The sequence below is a fragment of the Mytilus californianus genome, unplaced genomic scaffold (genome assembly GCF_021869535.1).
Source record: "Mytilus californianus isolate M0D057914Y unplaced genomic scaffold, xbMytCali1.0.p SCAF_18, whole genome shotgun sequence".
NCBI classification, from domain to species: Eukaryota; Metazoa; Mollusca; class Bivalvia; order Mytilida; family Mytilidae; genus Mytilus; species Mytilus californianus.
In genome coordinates this window covers 1,561,686-1,584,195 of record NW_026262666.1, presented here as the reverse complement: position 1 = coordinate 1,584,195, position 22,510 = coordinate 1,561,686, and the positions used below count along the sequence as shown (strand labels likewise).

General features: G+C 33.5%; 1 protein-coding gene across 1 annotated transcript; it reads left to right on the top strand.

Annotated features, from left to right (window-relative positions):
* Positions 1-1,088: 1,088 nt before the first annotated feature.
* LOC127726515 (uncharacterized) lies at positions 1,089-22,105 on the top strand. Its single transcript, XM_052233882.1, has 5 exons — positions 1,089-1,157; positions 11,434-11,784; positions 12,882-13,108; positions 13,826-14,033; positions 18,529-22,105. Exons 2-5 carry the CDS (start codon positions 11,514-11,516, stop codon positions 22,071-22,073), a joined length of 4,251 nt encoding a protein of 1,416 aa, XP_052089842.1. The 5' UTR covers positions 1,089-1,157; positions 11,434-11,513; the 3' UTR covers positions 22,074-22,105.
* The last annotated feature ends 405 nt before the right edge of the window (positions 22,106-22,510 follow it).

The following is a 22,510-nucleotide window of genomic DNA, read 5'->3' as shown; positions in this document are numbered from 1 at the left end:
TAGTCTTGTATCATTTTTAATTTTAGTTTCTTATGTATAATTTGGAGTTAAGTATGACGTCCATTATCACTGAACTAGTATACATATTTGTTTAGGGGCCAGCTGAAGGACGCCTCCGGGTGCGGGAGTTTCTCGCTGCATTGAAGACCCATTGGTAGCCTTCGGCTGTTTTCTGCTCTTTGGTCTGGGTGTTGTCTCTTTGACACATTCCCCATTTCCATTCTCAATTTTATTTTATACTTATAAAATTTAATATTTCCAGAAAACCAGAGGTAATTTTTAGTAGTACTTGACTTCCGAACGGTAGTATTTCATTAAAATACTTTAAACATTGGTTGGAAATTGGCATGTAGAAAGGTGATACATGTACAATTCAGAATATACCTGGTTTCTATGAAGTTAGAAAGAGGTGAAAGTTGCAAAATTCGGTTGCATAGATAAAGATTTTGAATTGGTGGTCTTAGGGAGCTACCATTTGATTTTTATGGAGGCTAGGATGAAATTTGAAAAAAAATAGGCAGGACAGGAGCTTTGAGTAAAAAAAAAGGCAGGATGAGACACTTGCAAAAAAAAAAAGTCAGGATGACAATTTAGGTAAAAAAAGTCAGGATAAACTTTAAAAAAAAAGGCAGGACCGAACAGAGTGAAAAATAAAAAGGCAGGACAGAGATTACAACTAAAAAAAAATGCAGGACACAATTTTTCATCCTAGCCTCCCCATAAAAATCAAATGGTAGCTCCCTTAAACCTTTACGAAATTTTTGAATAAATACTTGAAATTTGCCGAAATCGTACAAAAAGTCAATTGAATGGATTCATACTTCGGCTACAAGTTCAGAAACACGACATCAATTTGTTTATTTAAATTCAAGGAACACATATTAAACAGCGATACTATAAAAAATTGTTACGATCGGAGAACCTTTTGGAAATGGCTTTAGTGCATGTAAAATAAGTTGCGGGAAATTTGTTCATCACTTTTAAAGTGTATGATGACAGAAACAACATACAAGACATTGTGAAACACTTATCAGTGTCACATCCGAGGATTATTTCCTTATACATGTAACTGCTGTTGTTGACATGCCTACACATAGCATTCTTGTACAATTTGTGCTTCTGGCCAAACGTAGTGATCATGGATTCAGCTGCTTAAGGTAATATATGTACGTATATGTTTATTAGATTAACCTTTAGTTAATATCTTTCCATCGGGAAGTGAAGTACATCATTATTTTATTGAGGCCCAACATGGATGGAGAGTCAATTGAATGGATTCATACTCATACCACATCTTCTTATATCTATATATGTATATACTTTCTCCTGCCTCGTTATGAAAAAAATAGGATAGATAGGTAAGTAAAATTATTTAATTTTTAGATATTTTATATTTACTCTATACTTGTATAGGAAAATATTCTGGAGTTAACGGTGCTTAGCCACACATGTTTTGACTTTGGTGGTGTTTAACCGAAATTGCCCATAAAATGTTTTAGGCTAGGCGTGACCGTTAAGGAAAGGTAGGAAGGAACCAGGCAGAACTATATGAAGGCATGTAACAACAAAACAAATACTATAATAAACTCAAGCATCTTGATGTTGCGTTAATTTGCAAATATGTTCTGATGAACAAATTAAAGAACACAACCAACAAATATGCTTGTGATGAACAACGAACACACCCAACAAATATTGTATTTTAATATGTTTTCATTCCAGTAAAAATGATCTACTATTATCAAATAATTACATTTATTTACATAAAATTAAATCCTAAATTTTGATTGGCTGACAACAATCGCGAGGTATTCAACAGCAATGACTGCACGTGCTATCCGTGATATCGCGAGGTATTCAACAGCTATGACTGCACGTGCTATCCGTGATATCGCGAGGTATTCAACAGCAATGACTGCACGTGCTATCCGTGATATCGCGAGGTATTCAACAGCTATGACTGCACGTGCTATCCGTGACAATGTTAAAATAGTACATTGAAAAGTTAACGAAAAACTTGATTTATTATACTTCATGTCAAAATGCCAGATTTTGATAGGTTAATACGAGGGAGACAATTTACTCTATCCCATGGCAAATACTCTATTACCCTTCACGGAGACGCTTGCTCAAGTGGAAATATGCTTTGGTCAACGCTTTCACATCCCGATAAAATTATAAAAAAAAGCATTTAGTTCTTAAAAGCTACCAGCAGCTAATTTGGAAACTAAAATTGCCATATTTCCTCGCTGTTTTACTACAATTATTGTCATAGGTCAGTCGTATTGAATCCCAGGGGATAAGATTTAAAATATTTAAATGTATATATAATATTGTCAAAAATCTATTAAAAGGTTGTCAGAAAATTCAAAAAGTCTCCTGCGGAAAGAAAATAGTTTCTCTATAGAAGTTTAGATTTAAAAAATGATAAAACTCAACACACTGATACAATATACTGTACTGTAACACCACTGTCCCAGGTTAGGAGGAGGGTTGATCGTTTCAAACATGTTTAACCCCGCCACATTCTATATGTGCCTGTTCCAAGTCAGGAGCCTGTAGTTCAGTGGTTGTCGTTGGTCCATGTCTGTCATATTTGTTATTTGTAAACTGTTTTGTTATAAATGAGGCCGTTAGTTTTCTCAATTGAATTGTTTCATATTTTTCAATGTCGGGGCCTTTTATAGCCGACCATACGGTATGGGTTTTTCTCATTGTTTAAGGCCGTACAGTTGCCTATAATTGCTTACATCCACTTCATTTGAACTTAAGTGGATAGTTGTCTCATTGGCAATCATACCACATCTCCTTATCTTTATAAGGAAGAAGCACACAAACAATGGATTTTAAATATTTATATCCCAAATGAAGCAACATCTTTGATCACATTGTAAATCTATTTAAAATTCTCAAATAGTTTATCAAGAAAAAAAATATTTCCTTCACAGAAATATATATTTTGAGGCGAATCTAAGCTTATTTTACATAAAATTTCAGAAAGAGGAAACCGGAAAATTTATCATCTGATATGATTAATAACAAAGAATATGTCAATATTTCCAAGAATATGTGTACTTTATAAGTTTTCAATTAAATAATCCTTGATAGAAATATTCATATGTACATGTATGTCAAAAGATACGGATAATTTAGATGAACACATAAATATACAATATTAGGTCAATGTAAGAAAAATATAAACTTTCTTGTATGAGGCTGAGGAACTGGGGAAGGGCGAGGTTGTACCAAGCCCTTCCCCAGTTTTGTGCCGAATACAAAAAAGTTTATATTTTTCTGACATTGACCTGATATTGTTTTTATACTGCAACTTAAAATTAATACACTGATAGCTATTTTAATTGTAACAAACATTTCAAACTTATTTTCATCCCTAAATGGACCCCTGATTGTGGAAAAAGTGATCCATGATGAAATTGACATTGCACACAATATAGCTTTGTTACTATATTTAGGAAATAAACACAACTAGCTGTAGTATAAACATATTTGAATGTATGGCCGACCAAAAAAAAGAGTGTTAATAATGATATAACAGATAAAGGATGCAACAATCTTTGTAATATATTCCACTGGACGTTAAGTAAGCAAAAATAAACCAATCAAATTATACCATAGGACCGATGATACGTGGTTCACACGCAATTCAAATGACGATAACATATATAATATGTATTAATTTTATATTGATCGGCACACTCTACTCGAGTCAGTACTTTAAAATAAAAAAAATTTCTCACATTTTCCGATCCACGATGTGATTAAGACCTTGACCTCTGCTACATGAAGGTGTGGATGGGGGTTTACAGAATAGAGAAAACTGGACAAACAATATAAAAAATAGAGAAAAGTGGACTAAAATATAAAAAATAGAGAAAAGTGGACTAAAATAAAAAAAATAGAGAAAAGTGGACTAAAATATAAAAAATAGAGAATAATTGGGAAAAGTATAAAGGATATAGAAGAATAGGCAAAAAGTATAAATAATAGAGAAAAATGGGCTAAAAAATTAAAGAATACAGAAATGAAGACCCCCTCCCCCCAAATCCAGACCCTCCTACATGTTCTCGTAGGTGGTTTAAGACTTTTCTTTTTGTATTTGTGTTCCGTCATCTTATTTTAATATCTTCAATGAAACTTAGAAATGACTTCAAATCTTCTGTTTAAAAGTACTTCAAAATATATGTCATCTTGCACCCCAACATCTGTTTTTCTGAGCATTACGCCCAATGCAGTCAATACGTTATCTAATCCGGGTTGTATTTGGCATAGCAAAAAACAATATTGTCGTCCGTAAACGATCAGTACGTTTTCGAAATGCATTGGAACACTTCTGGCGGTTGTGCCATAAAATTAAAAAAGTCGGGCGGACCCGATTCCGGAACATGAAAGGCAATCCAGTGACTTCTCATTTTGTCAAAGTTGTCCGTATTGGGTTTGTCAATCATGTATGTTGATAAGTCTTTTGCACAGCAAACGGTGACCGACCGTCCACTAAAGATTTTTTCAGATGTCTTTCCTGTCTTCGGAAAGTCGACTGATTTGTATGTGACCCAGTTTAAAGCCCCGGCGGTTACAAAGACCAGTATGCAGCAGGTATGACAAGCTTTAAGATCCTCTTTGCTATCAATTGGGTCAGAGTTTTCTCCATGTAAGGTCACTTCATCCGAGGTGTCGGACGCGTCTTCCGATATTTTGTCTTCCTCTATCTCTTGACTGGGGTAGGGGTATCGACTCCTTTGCCTGCGAACAAGGCATTAGCGCGCAGTCTCAACGACTACGGGGTTCACGCTTTCATATCAACCAAGAGAAAGCCGAACATTTTGTCCGAAGCCAACAATCACGCAGTGGTATGACATAAATACTGCAATGAAGTTCTTAAAGGGACATCAGCCTCGATTTAGACAGCAGATTGAAGTATGAATATTTTTTCAGCCATTTATAAACACTGAAGAGTGAAAGATTAATTTGCTTTTAGCAGTCATCTTGGTTCAATTTTGTCAAAAAAAGCCCAACATCATCGATGATACATTATTGTCTTAAAAAAACAATAATAGAACCTCATTTTGGTTCGTTTGTATGACACCTTTGGTTTTGATCCTTAGTTGGAGATAGATTGTGCCTGTGCTCAGCATGTTCAGTTATTAACAACACAAGAATGTTAAGGATATATTCTTCTGATGTTTCAGTCTCGTTGAAATCTCGTTCGGGAATTATTTCCAAAACATGTGATACAATTGGAAAATAAACAATGAATTGAAAAAAATATTATAATAAAACTAAACTCTATGAAAAAATTGTGTACTACAATGAGTAGTTTTTGAATAATAAGATTTTCAAATTTTATAACCAATCCTGTCAGTGTCATCAGCTAAAATGTTGAGAAAATGGGTGAGAAGAACAAAGAACTAAATGATTTTACCAAAACATGTACATCCCATATCAATTTTTTCTTTTCAAAATTCTTAGATATGTATTTTTTCAATTATTTATAACGAAGAAGTTGAAATAATATCCTTTTGTTCAAAAAAAAGAGAAAAATCACAAATTGGCAAAATTGACAGCATGGTCAATTTGACACGAAAAAGCAACAAAATTTTATAAAACTTTCTAATATTAACACCAACATATAGTTTTTTTTAAGTTAAATTTATTCAGATTGGTCCACTTCATCTTTAGTGAAAGTATGAAAAAAAGTTTAATTGTGAAACTGATTTTTTTCATGATAGTAGCCCAAAAATGGGTAAAAATTGATGAAAAATGGGGAAATCATTAAGAATTGGTACTTTCAAATGGCCGTAGCAAAAAAAGTAATTACTTTCTTACAGTCATATATGAACCCAAAAATCAGGTTAAGAAAAAAAGTTTAATTCTAGAAACTTTTGGCCCCTGAAATTGCGACAAAGTTAACCTTATTCAAGCCTTTTAAAATTACGTTAATTTTTTTGATACGTGAACAGGTTAGTATAATTTGGACAACTTAGCTTATAAAGGTCACTTATAATGTCACTATGACGTCATAAACATGTCAAAATTTACGTTTTGACAAAAAATTGCCATTTAAACGCATAGTTTTTGATTTATTATTCAAAATAGATTTTTTTATGCTGGTAAATATTTTTGTATGTTACAACTCAAATTAAAGAGCTTGAGTCAATTCGGTGGTCATGAATTTGGAAGCAAATGTATGCTCCATTAAGAATAGAATTGTAATTTCTTTTACATCAAATGTTATAAAAGTCAAAAAGTAAACAAACCTACCTCATATCTCAGCTTAATACCTCACAAAAGATGTGATTGGGTTGTACGAAGGTTTTCAGCAATTTACCAATTTAAGTGCATTGTAGAATAAACACAAGTAAGATCGGTGGGATCGAAGTAAATCATTGAATAAAATGTAAATAAAAACAAGAATGTGCCTGAGGACCCGAATGCTCTGGCTCAATTTTCAATTTTCAAAGTTAAAAAGGGGCATGACTCTAGAAAAGTAAGTGACTCGCTGTCCAAATTCGAACTCTGTCTGCATGTTTTGTTCTTTAGCATTGTGTATGAGCTTCATAAAATTTTTATGAGGCAAACTTATGTGTTAGAGTGCAAAAACGAAAATATGACGGACGGAAGGACGGTCGGTCAGGGGTAACACTTAATGCACCCGTTGCCTAAGCGGGGGCATAGAAATGATTTCCTTGGATTGAGTCCTATCTGTAATTCGGTTTCTTTTTTAGTGTTAAATAATTACATTTCATTTTTGTTTCATCAGAATTCGTAATTTTGATTTGGCTGACAACAATCCAGAGGCACTCCAATATCAAATTCTATTTCCTTATAAAATACAACAGATATGACTGCACGTGCTATCCGTGACAATGTTAAAACAATGCATAGAAAAATAAACGAAAAGCTTGAAATAACTCTTAATGTCATGGTTGTAGCATAAAAAAAGTAATTATAAGAATTGAATGCTTCTTTTTATAATGATTTAGGGTTCGGTCAACGCCTAAACATCCCATAAAGTTATAAAAAGAAGCGTTCAACTTTTAGATGCAATCTCCCTTGTTCGTAAGTTTAAGAATTGTCATATTTTACACAAAAAAAAGCATTCAATATTTGAATGCAATCGCCTTTGTTCGTAAGTTTGAAAATTGTCATATTTTTCAAAAAGAAGCATTCAATTTTAATACAATCTCCTTTGTTCGTAAGTTTGAAAATTGTCATATTTAAGCCAAAAAAAAATGATAAAAAAAAGGTCTTCCTGTAAATGCTTCCATAGCAACTTTTATTATTGTCTTTCTCATTAAAATGTTTGTAAGATAGCGTGTTCTCCTTTAATTTTTTATGTGTCTCAGAAAGCGGTAATGGTCTTCTTACTATCTTTCATACTAGGCCTCGGTGGCCAAGTAGTCTAAGTAGTCAAACTATTGTAGCCTGTCAACACTGAGGTTGTGAGTTCGAATCCCTCACGTCTCAATCTTTATTGACTAGAATGGTCAGTTTTCCTACTGGAGGTCGGTGGTTATCTCCGGGCACTCCGGGTTCCTCCACCCATAAAACTGACCGCCACGAAATATCACAATAGTTCTGAAAATTGCGTTAATAATTTTTTTTGATTTTAGTTCATTTATATGTTTTGGAGTTTAGTGTGACGTCCATTTTCACTGAACTAGTACACATTTTTGTTTAGGGGCTAGCTGAAGCCCGCCTCCGGGTGCGGGATTTTCTCGCTGTGTTGAAGACCCATTGGTAGCCTTCGGCTGTTTTCTGCTCTTTGGTCTGGGTGTTGTCTCTTTGACACATTCCCCATTTCCATTCTCAATTCTATTAAACATCAATCAATCAATCAATCAATCAATCAATCAATATTTTAAACCTCTTGTCATTGATAGTAAAATAAGAAGATATGGTATGATTGCCAATGAGACAACTCTCAACAAGAGACGAAATGACACAGAAATTAACAACTATAGGTCATCGTACGGCCTTCAACAATGAGTAAAACCCATACCGCATAGTCAGCTATAAAAGCCTCAAAATGACAAATGTTAAACAATTCAAAGAAAAACTAACGACAAGATTTATGTACAAAATAATGAACGAAAAACAAATATGATATACAGCAACAAACGACGACCACTGAATTACAGGCTCCTGACTTGGGACAGGCACATACAGAATGTGGCGGTGTTAGACTAGTTGGAAGGCGCCAACCCTCCCCTAACCTGTGACAGTGGTGTAACAGTACAACATAAGAACAAACTAAATAAATCATTTGAAAAGGGCTTAATTCATCAGATGGATACAAAGCAGAAATACATCTAACAAAAACACAGAGTGGACGTGGCAGGGTACTTATACATCCCCACAACAAAAAGACATCAAGTACAGATCTGAGAGTACCCGCAGTTACTGACAGCTAGTTCAAAATCAATAACAACTTATGAAAAAAATCATGCATCTAAGGTCATTGAGCATGTTGAGGTTTGTGTATATTCATTGTAACTAGATTATAATGCAATATCAATATTGTCCTTTTAGTCAAGTGATTTTTTTTGCAAAATATCATTAAAATTCGATACTTTTACAACAAATTCTAATTGAGTGTTGTTGTTTTGATATACATGTAGTATTAAGTCTTCCAAGATAATGATAGTAAACATTGTTGATTTTGGGTAAAATAATAGTTTTTTTAATATAGAAAATCAATGAAAACAAAAAAAATAGATGTTTATGCCATTAAGGGGGGGTCTTAATTTAATCAATAGATTTTTTTAATAATTTGTCAAAATGTAGTTTTTATCATGCTTTTTTCCAAAATATAATAAAAAGTATGGGTCACCGGACTTTTTTTTCACGCTACAGGTTGTGCAAAATTGTCAGATTTTTTATAGATTATGCATTGAAAATCCAATTTTATGTGATAAAAAGAAAACTGCACCATAGAATTTTAAGATAAAATGTGAGAAGATAGCTCTTATAACATGCTTTCAGATAAGAAAAAGAAAAAATGGGGTCACCCGACTTGTTTTCTTGCTACATATTAAAATAGGTTAATTCATAACACTTTCTATTATAAAAATATAAAAATTACTTTATCTGAGTTATCTCCCCTACTATCTGAGTTATCTCCCCTTATGTGTCAAAGTAAAAAAAAAAACAACAAACAAACAAAAATATTGTGTTTTTTAGAAAATACAGTCGTAAATATGATAAAACACATAATTTTCTATATAAACATGAAAAGTCTTACACATGAATTACATACTACTCTCAAATTTGCACATTTGATTAAAGATCTAGACCAATTGTTATCTGCTACTTCAAAATCCAAGATGGAGGAAGACACCCCAGCCACCTTAAGGGAGCAAAATCTTTCTATACAATGTTTAAAACATCACGAACACGATTGTATAAGGAAACTGGCAAAATTTCAGGACTAGAAATAAGTATTTTGATAAACTCTTTGAAAACAGGAAACCGGAAAATTTGTCATATGTTATTCTATTTAAAACTTCACCAACATGATTGTATAAGGAAACTGAAACAAAATGATGAGCAGAAACTAGTATGATCTGGGGAAAACTAACATTTTTATCAGAGAATCGTCGAAAACAGGAAATTTGTCTAATGTAAAGCAAATTAACTTGAAGATTTCTTTGTCAATATTTAAAATCTTTGTCATAAAACTAAATCAGACAATAAAAAAACACAGCATAGTCCAACTACAAACAGGATGACCATTAACTTGAACAAATTAGGGGGAGGGGGAGGGAGGAGGGGCAGACAATTTGGAAAGCAGAGTCAAAGTGTGATCGACACTACATGAAGCTAGCGAAAGCATCTACACCTGTCGGATGGATACTGCCGGTTAAAACAAAAACAAAATTTGAAGCCAATTTCCATATTTCTCTTCTTTATTTCATGCGAAATTATAGAGAAACAAATGTACCATTAAATTCATAAGTTGAAGAAAAGGCAGACGACATAAAGGCATATACAAAACAACAGTCCGCAACATACTTCACATAAAACTAAAGATTTGGTAACATGCACCGCTAAGTATGTTCTTGCTTCTAGTAGTATCGTCGTGTTGGGCATGAATGACAAGTCAAAATAATTCGATTTGTCTTGAACAAAAAAAAAAATGGAGATATATGTAGTAAAACTGAGCCTTTTTATGGTCATCAGTGACACATTTATTCTATAATGGTCAACAAATTCAGGAAGATTTTTTCTATCAACCCTATATCAAAGAAATCCTTTTAAGAAATCACGTGTTAAAGAAACTTTTGTCCTTTGTCTCGGGAAGCACGTGTTTTTTTTTAGTTTTACTGGATTATCATCTAGAAATGTCTTAAGGAATATATTACCTTAGCTGTAATTGGCAAAACCTTTCGGAATCTTGGATCGTAAAATAGCAGAAAACAATGAAATAAGAAAATTTTGAGACAAGAATGCAACTTCTTAGGAAGACTTTTCATTTCATTGAAGAACAATGTCTGATTAGTTCTTATTATTTCAACTGTTTGTACAGATACAGATATCAATATGTTTGAATGATTAAAAAAATAATAAATTTAGCTTTATAAGGGGAGCCAACTCGGATAGATTAATTTTATAAAAGAATGCACAATTATTTGTTCTTTTTTTTATTAAAGCAATAAAAGACGTACGGTGACCCAAATGTTTCTTTAAATTATCTAAACGTATTTCATGAGAGCTATCCTCTTATATTTGTTTTTCTTTCAAAATACTCTCAGTTAGGTTTCTTTGTATTCACATTTATTTTCTCTCCATATACTCTCATTTAGTTTCTTGGTATTCACATAGTAACTAGTTTCGCTTCAAAGCAAAACTTATTGTCCCTGTTATTTACTAGCTTTTCTAGCCGTTCTTGTTAAAAATACTCTATAGAAATGAAAAATACTTATTCAACTAGAAAGACTGGTAGATTTGACTAGAAAGGCAAGTAAATTAACAAAATACACTGCTTAAAATTTCTGTTACTTGGTAAGTTAATACATCCTCTAGTTAATTTTTTTTCAATGAGATGGATAATGCCTACGTGATATTTTTTTTTCACAACCTTAAAAACAATTAAGTTTGGTGACCTATAATTTTCCTTATATTTCTGGAAAAAAGCACGATATAAACTACATTTGTATACAAAGCATGATGGTTCTTCTTTTTTTAAATACCAAATATACTACCTTAAGCACATCATGATTATCCTAAGTCGAATTAAATGCTGTAATTGTTTTTATGGAAACAGATGCTCTAACTGTCTATTGTGGAAAATTTATTTTTCTTTCTAAATGCCTTTTGTTGCTGAATCATCAAATAAATAAACATTCCACAGTATCTTATATAAATTTGAAGAATGTTGTTATATAAATTAAGAAGCTGTTTATAATTCTATAGGTGATTGATGCTGATAAAAGATGAAAAAAGACTGATTATTTTGGATCAAAGTTGATCTTCAGAGGCTCAAAAGTTTAATCATGACTTCGATGTCACATCTTACAGATGAAGAGAGAAACTTCGCCAGATTTTTCTTTCTCAACTTTAAAGTATCACCCGACATTGTCAGGCGATTTTTTGACGGAGTGTTTCCGCCAAAAGTCTTAGCTCAAACTATTAACAGTAATGTGTGTGCCATCATCAAATTACACAACAAACATAGAATCAATGCGGTCCAATTAGAAATATTAAAGGGTGTAACAGGAACGATATGGCCACCCTCACTTCCTTCGACGTCAGTTGGAACAAAAGGTAAATATTTTTATATTGTTATTAGTTTTTCTAATGCACATTCTGTTTTCAAATAGGAGTAAAATATTGAGCCATACTTTTCAATTTGATTGTGAACAATTACACTTGTGTTATTGTACCACGATAAAGAATCGCGACTTTTCTGTCAATTCAAGAGAGAAAACTTACGGCCGAATGTAAACAAATGACTATATGAATGGTAATCTTCGATTGAGTTTTAGAGAGGAGTGCATTAACATGACGTTTTTCAGTTACTGCTCTATCCAACCCAGCAGTTGACCGCTTTTCATAGGAAAAGCAAATATTAGGAAGAGCTTAGACCAGTGCATTAAATTCGATCTCAATGCACTGTCTGGATCGGTCTCTTTGGAATGTGAAAAATGAGAGAACAAAACAAAATTAGATAAAAAAAAATAGAATACATGTAGAGACACCAAATCAACAAATCATCAATTTGGGGGGTGGGAGCATCGTTCTCTACAGGACCCGACACATATAGGAGTTAACTTAATTTACCCTCCCCCCAAGACTAACTCTTACCTATACCTAACCCAAACACTAGACAAACGTCTAATTTTGAATTAAAATAAACACTGACCTAATTTAACCATAGCATCAACTAAACACTGAAATATTGCAAGTTTTACATGGATAGTAAAATTGTTTTTTGGAAGACATTCATGGCCTTAATCATGAAATGAATTTGTATCAGAACGACAGTTACTTCAGAGTAAATTCGTCTTTGGTTAAAATGTTCTCTTTCTTTTGCTTTAATAAATGCTCGAAGTTTGCTGAAATCTTTTGAAATTAAAGTTTTAACTCACCGTTAGTTACATATCAATAAACTGCTAATAAAAAATAAATTAGGCCGTTGGTTATCCCAATTGAATTGATTCATATTTTTCATGTCGGGTTTGGGGATTTTCTCATTGTTGAAGGCCGTCCGGTTGCCGATGATTGCTTACATCCACTTCATTTTAACTCTCATTGACAATCATAACACATCTCCTTAATTTTTCACGACAAAATGTTGTTAATACCGCAAAGTAGGCGTTTAATGGTGCGATAATGCTTATTCCCTCATTATTTTTTTCTAGCTACCTCGTCTAAGGACTTTGATCTGACAATGATGATATGTCTGCTGCGCAATCTAGGAGGTTTATCCTCGCCCTGCAATGGGTGGGATCAACTTCCGCTTCCGAATGATACGTCATCGGGAGCTGACTTGGCTACACTGAAATGGTACAGAAATCAGTTGGCCCATACGACAGTTATTACTATGGATAACAATGAATTCACAGAAAAGTGGTCTCAAGTCGAAAAGGTACGTTGTGACAACAAAAGCATATTTCTTCATTTTGTTCAGATGATAGCCATTGTAATTTAAAAGACATGAAACTAAAAGTAAACGGGTTAAGAATACACGGGTTGCTTCAGCTAATGTACAAGAGGTTCAAGATTAATTCGAGTACCCGTGAGAGGAATAGATTCTGAAAAATTAGCTGGCGATATTCTTTGTTACTTGTACACCTTGTGTTATGTATAAAATGCACTTTACACAAGATCATCGGAAACAAACAGTTGTTTGATTCATTATAATTTACTAAATGGCAAATTGTAAACAAAATCATATGAGCAATGCTGCTGCATACATTTGGAAAAAAATAGCAGGCTTATAATTGTGTACACCAGACCCTTGTTTTATCTATAAAAGACTCAACAGCGACGCTCGAATCAAAAATGATAAAAGGCCAAATAAAATATGAAAGATGGTTAGGTTTATTATACGTTCTTCTCTAATGAAGAGCCGTTACATTTTGATGCTGTATGAAAATTAACGGCAGATGGCGTTAAATATCAACAGTTGGAAGGTCTTCGTGTTAAACATGACAACCTAAAGAATAGAAGAACAACTGATTGATGCCGAATGCTTTTTCTAATTACAAACCCAAAATTTAAATTATGAAATGTTTTAAAAGGTAATATGCCCTTTTAGAGAATAGATTTATCATCAATTACTTGTATGCTCTTCTCATTTTAGGCATTAACATCTTTAAATAAAAGTCAAAGACCACCCGAGGTCACTGAAATCTTGAATTACGATCTTGATGGAGAGCAAGCAAAAATATTAGCAAACACAGAACTGAGGCAACTAAAAAAACAATACATGGATTGTGAAAAGGAAAAAGAGCAAATAGAAAGTGATTTAGCTTATTACAGGGAAGGAAATCTTCCGAAAAACATTGCAGGTTTGTTTCAATCTTATCAATAAATCAAGTTTAAATCGTCTCTTATTTGTTGTAAGTTCATTTTCTTCTTGTTATCTCTAATTTACGGGCCTTTTTTAGTTGACTATGCGGTATGGGCTTTGCTCATTGTTGACGGCCGTACGGTGTTAATTTCTGTGTCATTTGGTCTCTTGTGAAGAGTTGTCTCGTTGGCAATTATACCACATCTTCTTATTTTTAAATTCTATGTATATAGTTGATTGTAAATGGATGTGGTGTGGTTTAGTTAATAACATTATGTATCCGATGATGTGTTGACTTTTTACTATAAAAGCTCACTAAATTAGTTGACTGGTTGACAGAGGAAGAGGAATATTGTCCCCTGGACTTCTCCAGTCCGACAGGAAGAACCTTGCAAAAGAGACGGGATGGTGCGGGGTGCATGATTATGCAGCCAAGACTGGTCCAAATGAGAATTGTGAATTCTTTTGATGCCCTGGGTTTGAAGAGTGTCAAGCCCTCCAAACGTCATATAATCATTCCGATAACTCTTGGTGGGGTCTGTCCAACAGAACCTCTTTTTCGAATCCGAAATTCCATTTCTTCACCCCTGTCTATGCACTCTGTAGGACCTATTCAATTAATGAATAATTATTGTTAAATGTGTTCTCGTCCTGAATATGAATAAGATATTTGCCACTGTGCATTAAATAAACAAACAATCAATCACTACTAAGTTGGATATTGTAAGGAAGGAGGACCTTCAAACATTTCAAAGGCAAAACAAAAATAGTGTTTTGTGAACTGTTGGTTGTCTTTCGTCTTTTTCGTCCCCAAACAGTAAAGCCAAATAGGGCATATGTCCGTCCGTCTGTTAGTCAGTCGGTAACACTTAAGTGTTCGGTACTTGTTTCCATTATGATTAAATCAATTGCTAAGATTGATTGATTGATTGATTGATTGATTGATTGCCTCTTGCTTAACGCCAAGTGGAATAAAATGCATGTACATTCAGAAGAAGAACACATAAACAATAAATACAATAGGGAGTTTCAGCAATATAGGTCGACCAGAATGAAGGGCGGGAAGTTTGGACTGCCATTGAAAAATACGTGTATGTTGGAAAGGGGCATTCATTTCGCTCAATTGGTTAGATTTATTGACTGAGTGTTGGTTTTTAACGCCACTTTAAACCCTCTTTCATATATGGTGGGTGATCAGTAGTGCCAGGGAAAATGGCAATCCTAGTCAATTAAGATTGGAGTCGAACGCACAGCACCTGCCACTAGCGGGGTTTGAATTCTTAACCTTAGTATTGTCAGAATTGTAGATCTGTAGATGAACTACTCAATTGAGTAGATACTTCCATGCTGGTATATCATAAAAACGTTTCAGATACAGTTCGAATTTCGTTCTAATTGTGTGAATTATTCGGATGTCGTGTCCCTCGGACATAGGAAATGTTTTGAAAATATCTGTTTCCACCTCTTATCTGTTATTCTTTGATTAGTTGATTAGCTATTTGGTATAAAAGCTAGAGTGCTACGGTCATTGGAAACTGGAAAAATATCGCGCTTTTCTCTGCTATGCCCCTACTAGAGAAAAGAGTGGAAAGCTGGTATTTTCAACCAGTTTTCCGCACCATTGACTTCCTGTTTTTTATTCTTTTAGTCATTTTATAAGAATCAGAAACAGTTTGAGTTTAAGGTTTGTTACAGTTGGGCAATTGCTGCAGAAGTTGTGGCCTTATGACATCTAACATTGCTTAAACAATATGTATTAAAATCTTTTTTTTGTATGCTTTTTATTTGTCACACGCTTATATTTGCTTATATGACAATCAAGAGTTTAAATATTAAACAGTTAACACAGGCGGTTAGTAGATTCAAAGGTTGTTCAAAGCTTAATTTATTTGTAAATTATGACCTCTCCATAGACAAAAGGAAAACTACTGGATTTGCGAATTGGGAACTGCGACACCATATTGTTCCAATGATAAAATGGTAGAGGTATTATATTTTGTCCTTTCTCTAGCTCGTTGAATGTGATGAATACTTTCAACTCTGCTCCTTGACGTAGACATAGTCATGATCATCGTCGTCATACATCACATACTGTCCGTAATGTCTCTACAAATGACCTTCTACAATTGATTCATCTTTGTATAACTTATATTTGGAAACCACTGATACAAACCCTTATCCAAACCAATATACATGTAAAGTTATAGCTAACATCTCGGATATTGTCAGTCACAGACTTTTCAGACTGGTTCGCATTTGAAAAGAAATTTCTTCGTTCTTTAACTTTCCACCAACTTGTGCAATTTCCTTCAATATAAATCAGTTTACTCGAAAAGACCTCCCTACTTTAAAAGATCAGTTTGTACCTTTCATTTCTTTTACCTATACCAAACCGATTGCGACTAAGATTTTCAACTACAAACACGTGTTGCAGGATATCAATATTGATGACTTCAAGTCAAACTCTCCGGATTGCAGCTGTGGTAGTTCCCTATTCATATAGAACCCAACTGTCCACGTTATTACTGGTGATACGAACATTGTCAATAACAATTCTCAGCGAAATGTGTTATCCAAAGCCCCGACCTATCGTAAGCCTAAATTCATCAATTGAAAACACAACTTCAAAATACTGATGGATTTAGTCGAGGATTATGCCAGGCAATGGGCTGAAAGCATAAAAAAGATGTAGAAACTCTTTCCGAATGTGTAAGGCTGTGAAGTCGTTGTTACAAATTAGAATTCTAAAACTGAAAGGGTCTATGAATACAAACTCTACATCGATCTTAAAAGACAAAAATGTAGCTAAGCACCTGTTCTACCTCTATGACAAATATGTTGTTGTCCCCGGAGATAAAGCCCCCAACAACATCGTGTATGTGTGTAAATCACATTACATTAACTGCTTGATAAAGGAAGACGGTAATGACAATTCACATCAAAACTCAGCATATATCCTCATGACATTTACCAAAGAGAAAATCATGAATAATCACAGGTTTGTTATATGTTCCTTTGGAATTTCAAGCAAAGAATAAGAACTAGATTTATCTTCATTGCATTTGATACCTAAATTATGTATATACATATAAGTGTCCTCACAAACAGGGTTTTCCAAGTGCTCCACGAAACCTCTGTCTAAATTATTAACATCAATTTAATCAACAATAATAGGCGCGCTTCACAGTTATGATGAAACTACCTACTCTTGGGTGGAGTAAATCAGATGTGGATATTACAGAATTCCACAAATCTGTTAAAATACATACAAATTTAAGTCTCTTTCCTCTTGCACTAGTATTAAACATTTGACTTTTCTAACTATTACACAAGTATTCCCAAACTAAAAGACAAATTGAAATAGTTGGTCCTGCTATGTTTCATAGAAGAGAATGACCAACGTGTCTTAGGGAGTGATGAATCGTACTTTGTAGAAAATATTCGAATTCAAAGAAAAATTCTCTAAAACTGACATTATCGCGATGCTTGATTTTTTATTGACAATACATTTTCTCCGTTTGGATGACGTGTTTTTAATGATCAATCGGCACTCCCATGGAAACCAACTGTGTCCTCTTCTTGCAGACTTGTTCCTTTATTCACATGAGGAACACTTCATACAAGAGCTTCTTAGGAAGAATGGAAAAATAGCATTATCCTTTTACTGCACGTTCTGCCATATAGATGATGTCTTCTCAATAAATAATTCTAATGTTGGTTACTATGTTGAACGCATCCATCTAATCAAACTTGAAATAAAGGATTCAACAGATAGAGTTAAGTCTGCATCATATTTTGACTTACATCTGGAAGTTGACATCGAGGGTCAGTTGAAAACAAAACTTTACGACAAAAAAGATAATATTAGCTTCGATGAAGTTTGTGTTTAAAGAGAACCACTTAAGATAAGTCAATGGTATTTTGTATGCAGTTGTATTAGCATTGGCATTTCTCATTTCCACGGCAGATATTTGGCCTTGCACATTCAGTCATGGTTCATTGACTTTGAATGTTTTGCAGAGATAATATATTAAAGCATTGTCATTTTAATTTCAACACTTGCATAATTCTATCAAAATTACATAAAGGTGAGACATATCTCTGTGTCAACAGTTTATTCTCACATCTTGAGGTATGCCCTTGATAATGTAGAAAATAACCTTGATAATGTAGAAAATTACCAAGTTTAGGGTTTCTATATTAGTTGAGTATGCGTCTATATCAAAAAAGTAAAACAAAATACCGAACTCCAAGGAAAATTCAAAACGGATAGTCCCTTAACAATTGGCAAAATCAAAAGCTCAAACACATCATACGAATGGAAAATGTACCTGACTTGTTACAGGCTTCAACTTAAATTTTAATATGATCTATTGAACATTTAAATATACAGATTTCTTAATTATTGTATCAGATAATTTATAACCTAAACAATGTGGAAAGTATCCTTATTTGGAGTATCAATTATTGATTATATAATTGATTTTTAACAGATGTGAATGCAACATTGGTGGAAACATGGCTAAAAGATGACACAAGTTTTTATGAGACAAAGGGATCAGAACTTGTTTATGATAAAGTAAAGGATTGTAGCTGTACTTTGGTGACATCCAATTCAGGATTAGGAAAGACAGCCACCATCAGACATATCGCATTAAAATTTAAACGTGAAGGCTTTGAAATTGTTCCCGTAGAGTCCCCAAAGGATATAATCAAATACAGGACAAAACAAAAACAAGTGTTTCTTATTGATGATGTTCTTGGTAAATACGATTTGAGTCCGACACTGTTGGATAAATGGGAAAGAATGAACGAAAAGCTAATAAGCTGCCTGGAAACAAAGTTCGGTTCAAACAAACTATTGTGTACACTGAGATCACAAATAGCAGTCCATAAAAGATTTAAAAACGCATTGACAATTTTAAACAAAGAAGTCATAAATTTAGAGCGCGAGTCTAATGCCCTTTCAAACGAGGAAAAGGAGAAAATATTTATTGAACATCTTAAGAAAAATAACTTAGAAAAGGAAATTAAAACAGGTGAGGTAGAGATAATTTGTAAAACGAATTATGCATTTCCTCTTCTTTGCAGATTGGTTTCAATTGACGAGGAAAGATTCAGAAAAAGAATTGCATTCTTTAGGCAACCATTATCACTGTTAAGGAATGAAATTGATAGAATAAGTAATGAAAATAAGAAGCTATACTGCATTTTGGTGATATGTATGTTGTATAATGGTTTATTGAGTAAAAGTATATTTGATATTGACTCAGATGAATACGATGCGAAAATACACCGAATAATGCAAACTTGCGGACTTCAAAGAAACATGCATAAAACAGAACTTAAAGATAGCGCTCTTTCTGCAGTAGGATCTTATCTAACCAAGGACATTTATAATTTCCGGTTTATTCACGATGCTCTTGAAGAGATTACAGGCTGTCATTTCTATGCGTTTGATCCCAGAGTAATGTTTTCGGACTGTGATATCTTCTTTATTAGAGATCGAGACAGAGTTCATGCCAATGAAAACATGATTGAAAATGGTGATGAAAATATTGTGATTATTAGGGAAGATGAATTGAATAGTCTTACACCTTTATATACGAGATTGTGGACTGAATTAAGCAATGGGAGATTTTCAAGTGTGTTGATGAGTCACCTTTTTAAGAATAAAAATTTTGTTCGTATATTTGGAACACATTTTGAAGATAATCAGAGCATACTGGGATCAATAAATACTTTTTTAAAGATTGTAAGTTCCGAGCGGAGAGAGAGTGGCGACCAGTCAGTCTTTAACAAGTTTTTAAAGATTCTATCCAATGATGAATTACAAGATAAAAAAGATGCCATTAGTCGAGTTATAGAGGCTATACCTTTCAGAAGTACACTTATGTACTGGATTGTAGCTTTTGGCTGCTATGAATTCTTTCAATATGCTTGGAGTAAGATTACAACTTTAGATCGTAATTGGATGTTGGCTAGCGATTATATTTTCCTACCCCCAGTAAAACCCTTCTTTCCCCTGGCTGTTCTGGGTGGAAGCTTAGATATTGTAACAGAACTAATTCGTTCCGGTGCAGATGTTAACTGCTTTTCCGAATTTTGGGAAACACCTTTATATATAGCAGTTAAATCAGGCCGGTATGATATGGTACACTTACTGGTGAGAAATGAAGCACAGGTAAACCTTAGAGGATGGTTTACAATGAATATCCCAATTGCGGTTACTTCAAACAAACACGAATTAAATAGTTTGATTCTTGAATATGATTCGAACAAAACAGAGTTTCATGAAGCTGTCCGACATAACGACTTAAAACATTTGAGATCAAATATTCGATCAGAGAATATTGATTCTAAAACAAAAAGCGGATGGACAGTCCTACATTACGCTGTATTATTAAAAAATTTAGAAGCTGTGAAGGTTTTGTTCCATGAAGAACTGCCCCAAAACGAAGATTCCAATTTTGACTTGACGCAAGTTGACCAAGGAGAATTTGTGTGTAGAAAGCGGACACCTAAAGTAAGCATACCTGACAATAATGGACTAACTGCTGTCCATCTAGCAGTTATTACAAATAATATCGATATACTATCTATTTTGCTTCGTAATAAAGCTGAAGTAAAGGTTCGTGATGTATTTGATAGAACCCCTTTACATTACATAACGAGTGAAAGTGCAACAAAAACATTGCTCACTCATACCTCTCGGAACCAGCGCATAGAGACTAATCGAAACGTAGGGGAGGATATAGAGTATACAAATTCACCGATACCATCTTTCGGGGTCATGTGTTTTAATATCACTCTAAAAACTTCTTTCAGAAATGTTTTTCGTGACTGTGTAAACATGCCAGACTGGGAGGGTAATACCCCCTTACATTCTGTTATTAAGAGGCGCCTTCTAAAAGAGGAAAGCAGTATTTGTATAGAAACGTTGCTGGAATATGGCGCAAATCCGTATTTACTTAATGACAGTAACACTTCAGCATTAGAGTTAATCAAAAGCAGTTGTGATACAGCCAAATACATAAACAATAGTGAAAAATATAGACAATCAATTGAGACGACTTATAAAGTTTTTGCTTTAGTCATGTTCTTCTTAATGGGAGTGACTTTTGGCCTAACTATATATCTTTCCTCTGTTATTAGAAAGGAAAGTCAAAATGCATTTTTTTGCGTTAGCCATGCCAAAGAATCTGGTAGTATATCCTTGGTGCAGGTGACGAGAAGCATAAACGTTGTATTACTCACTTTTGTACTTCTTTGGATATTATCAATAACGTTTTACATGAGGTATTCAGATATCATTCGGCGATTTTTATTTTTGTTTTTTGTATTAATACTATTAGGGGGTATTTTATTCATATTATTTGGTGCGTTTGCATACATTCAAATCATATACCAGTTTATGTATTCAATGTTTTACGGTGTTATTTTGTGTTCGATACTTATAAAAATGTTGTTTGTTTTAAAAAATGTAGCATTAGCATCAGTAAATTTAAAAACAGGGAATATACATTTTCTAATGTATTTATTCATTCCAATCATTTTTATTTTCTTACTGTTTGTTTTATCTATTACATCTAGTGATAACCAACAATTCGACAATTTCTATACCATGAACAATATAAATACACTGAACATAGCAGCTCCAAATTGTACAGAATTTAGTACTGTAAATATCTCATGTAAAAGTTTAACTTATAATAATACTTATAAAAATGGTGTCGATTTCTCTGTACAGTGTAGTATTGTGCCAAATGTTACAGGTTTTAATGGTACACATGGAACACTTACAGTGGAATCAGGAGTAATAGACTTGTCAGAAATAGGACTCATGTCTTTGTTTTGTTTGAATCTTTCGTTACATGCAACATGTGCTTATAGTTTTTTAAACAGTATGTTTGTAGTATTTGTTAAGAAAATACTCAGAGGGAATTTCGATAAAATGATCCCGTTTATGAATGGACTGGCAGTGATGTTTTTATATGTAGATATATTGTGTCAATTTATGTTTGTATTTGTGAATTAGTTTGAGAGAATGTTGTAGAAAATAAATAAAAACTGAAACAATAACGACTTAGAATAATATATATGTCATGTGACCAAATCAATCCAACAAATCATGAATTTCCTCAAAATAATTATCCTGTGATGTTTAGGAGTCATAAAAACATACCAAGGAATATTTAAAGTAAAACCGTCAGGTAAACATGTCAAAGTATACCGTGAGTGAAACAATGATTATAAAGGTTTATCATGAACTTGTTTACATAACATGTAAAACATCACAGGATACTCATGGTCTCACAACAGGTATACCATGATCTGTTTACCTGATATGTAAAACATCACAGGATAATCATGGTCTCACAACAGGTATACCATGATCTGTTTACCTGACATGTAAAACATCACAGGATACTCATGGTCTCACAACAGGTATACCATGATCTGTTTAACTGACAT

Bases quoted from the DNA above. Each gene is read 5' to 3' on its own strand.
- LOC127726515 (XM_052233882.1), top strand. From the start codon at position 11,514: ATGACTTCGATGTCACATCTTACAGATGAAGAGAGAAACTTCGCCAGA. The intron at 11,785-12,881 runs GTAAATATTTTT...ATTTTTTTCTAG, and splicing joins GACGTCAGTTGGAACAAAAG to CTACCTCGTCTAAGGACTTT. The intron at 14,034-18,528 runs GTTTGTTTCAAT...GATTTTTAACAG, and splicing joins TCTTCCGAAAAACATTGCAG to ATGTGAATGCAACATTGGTG.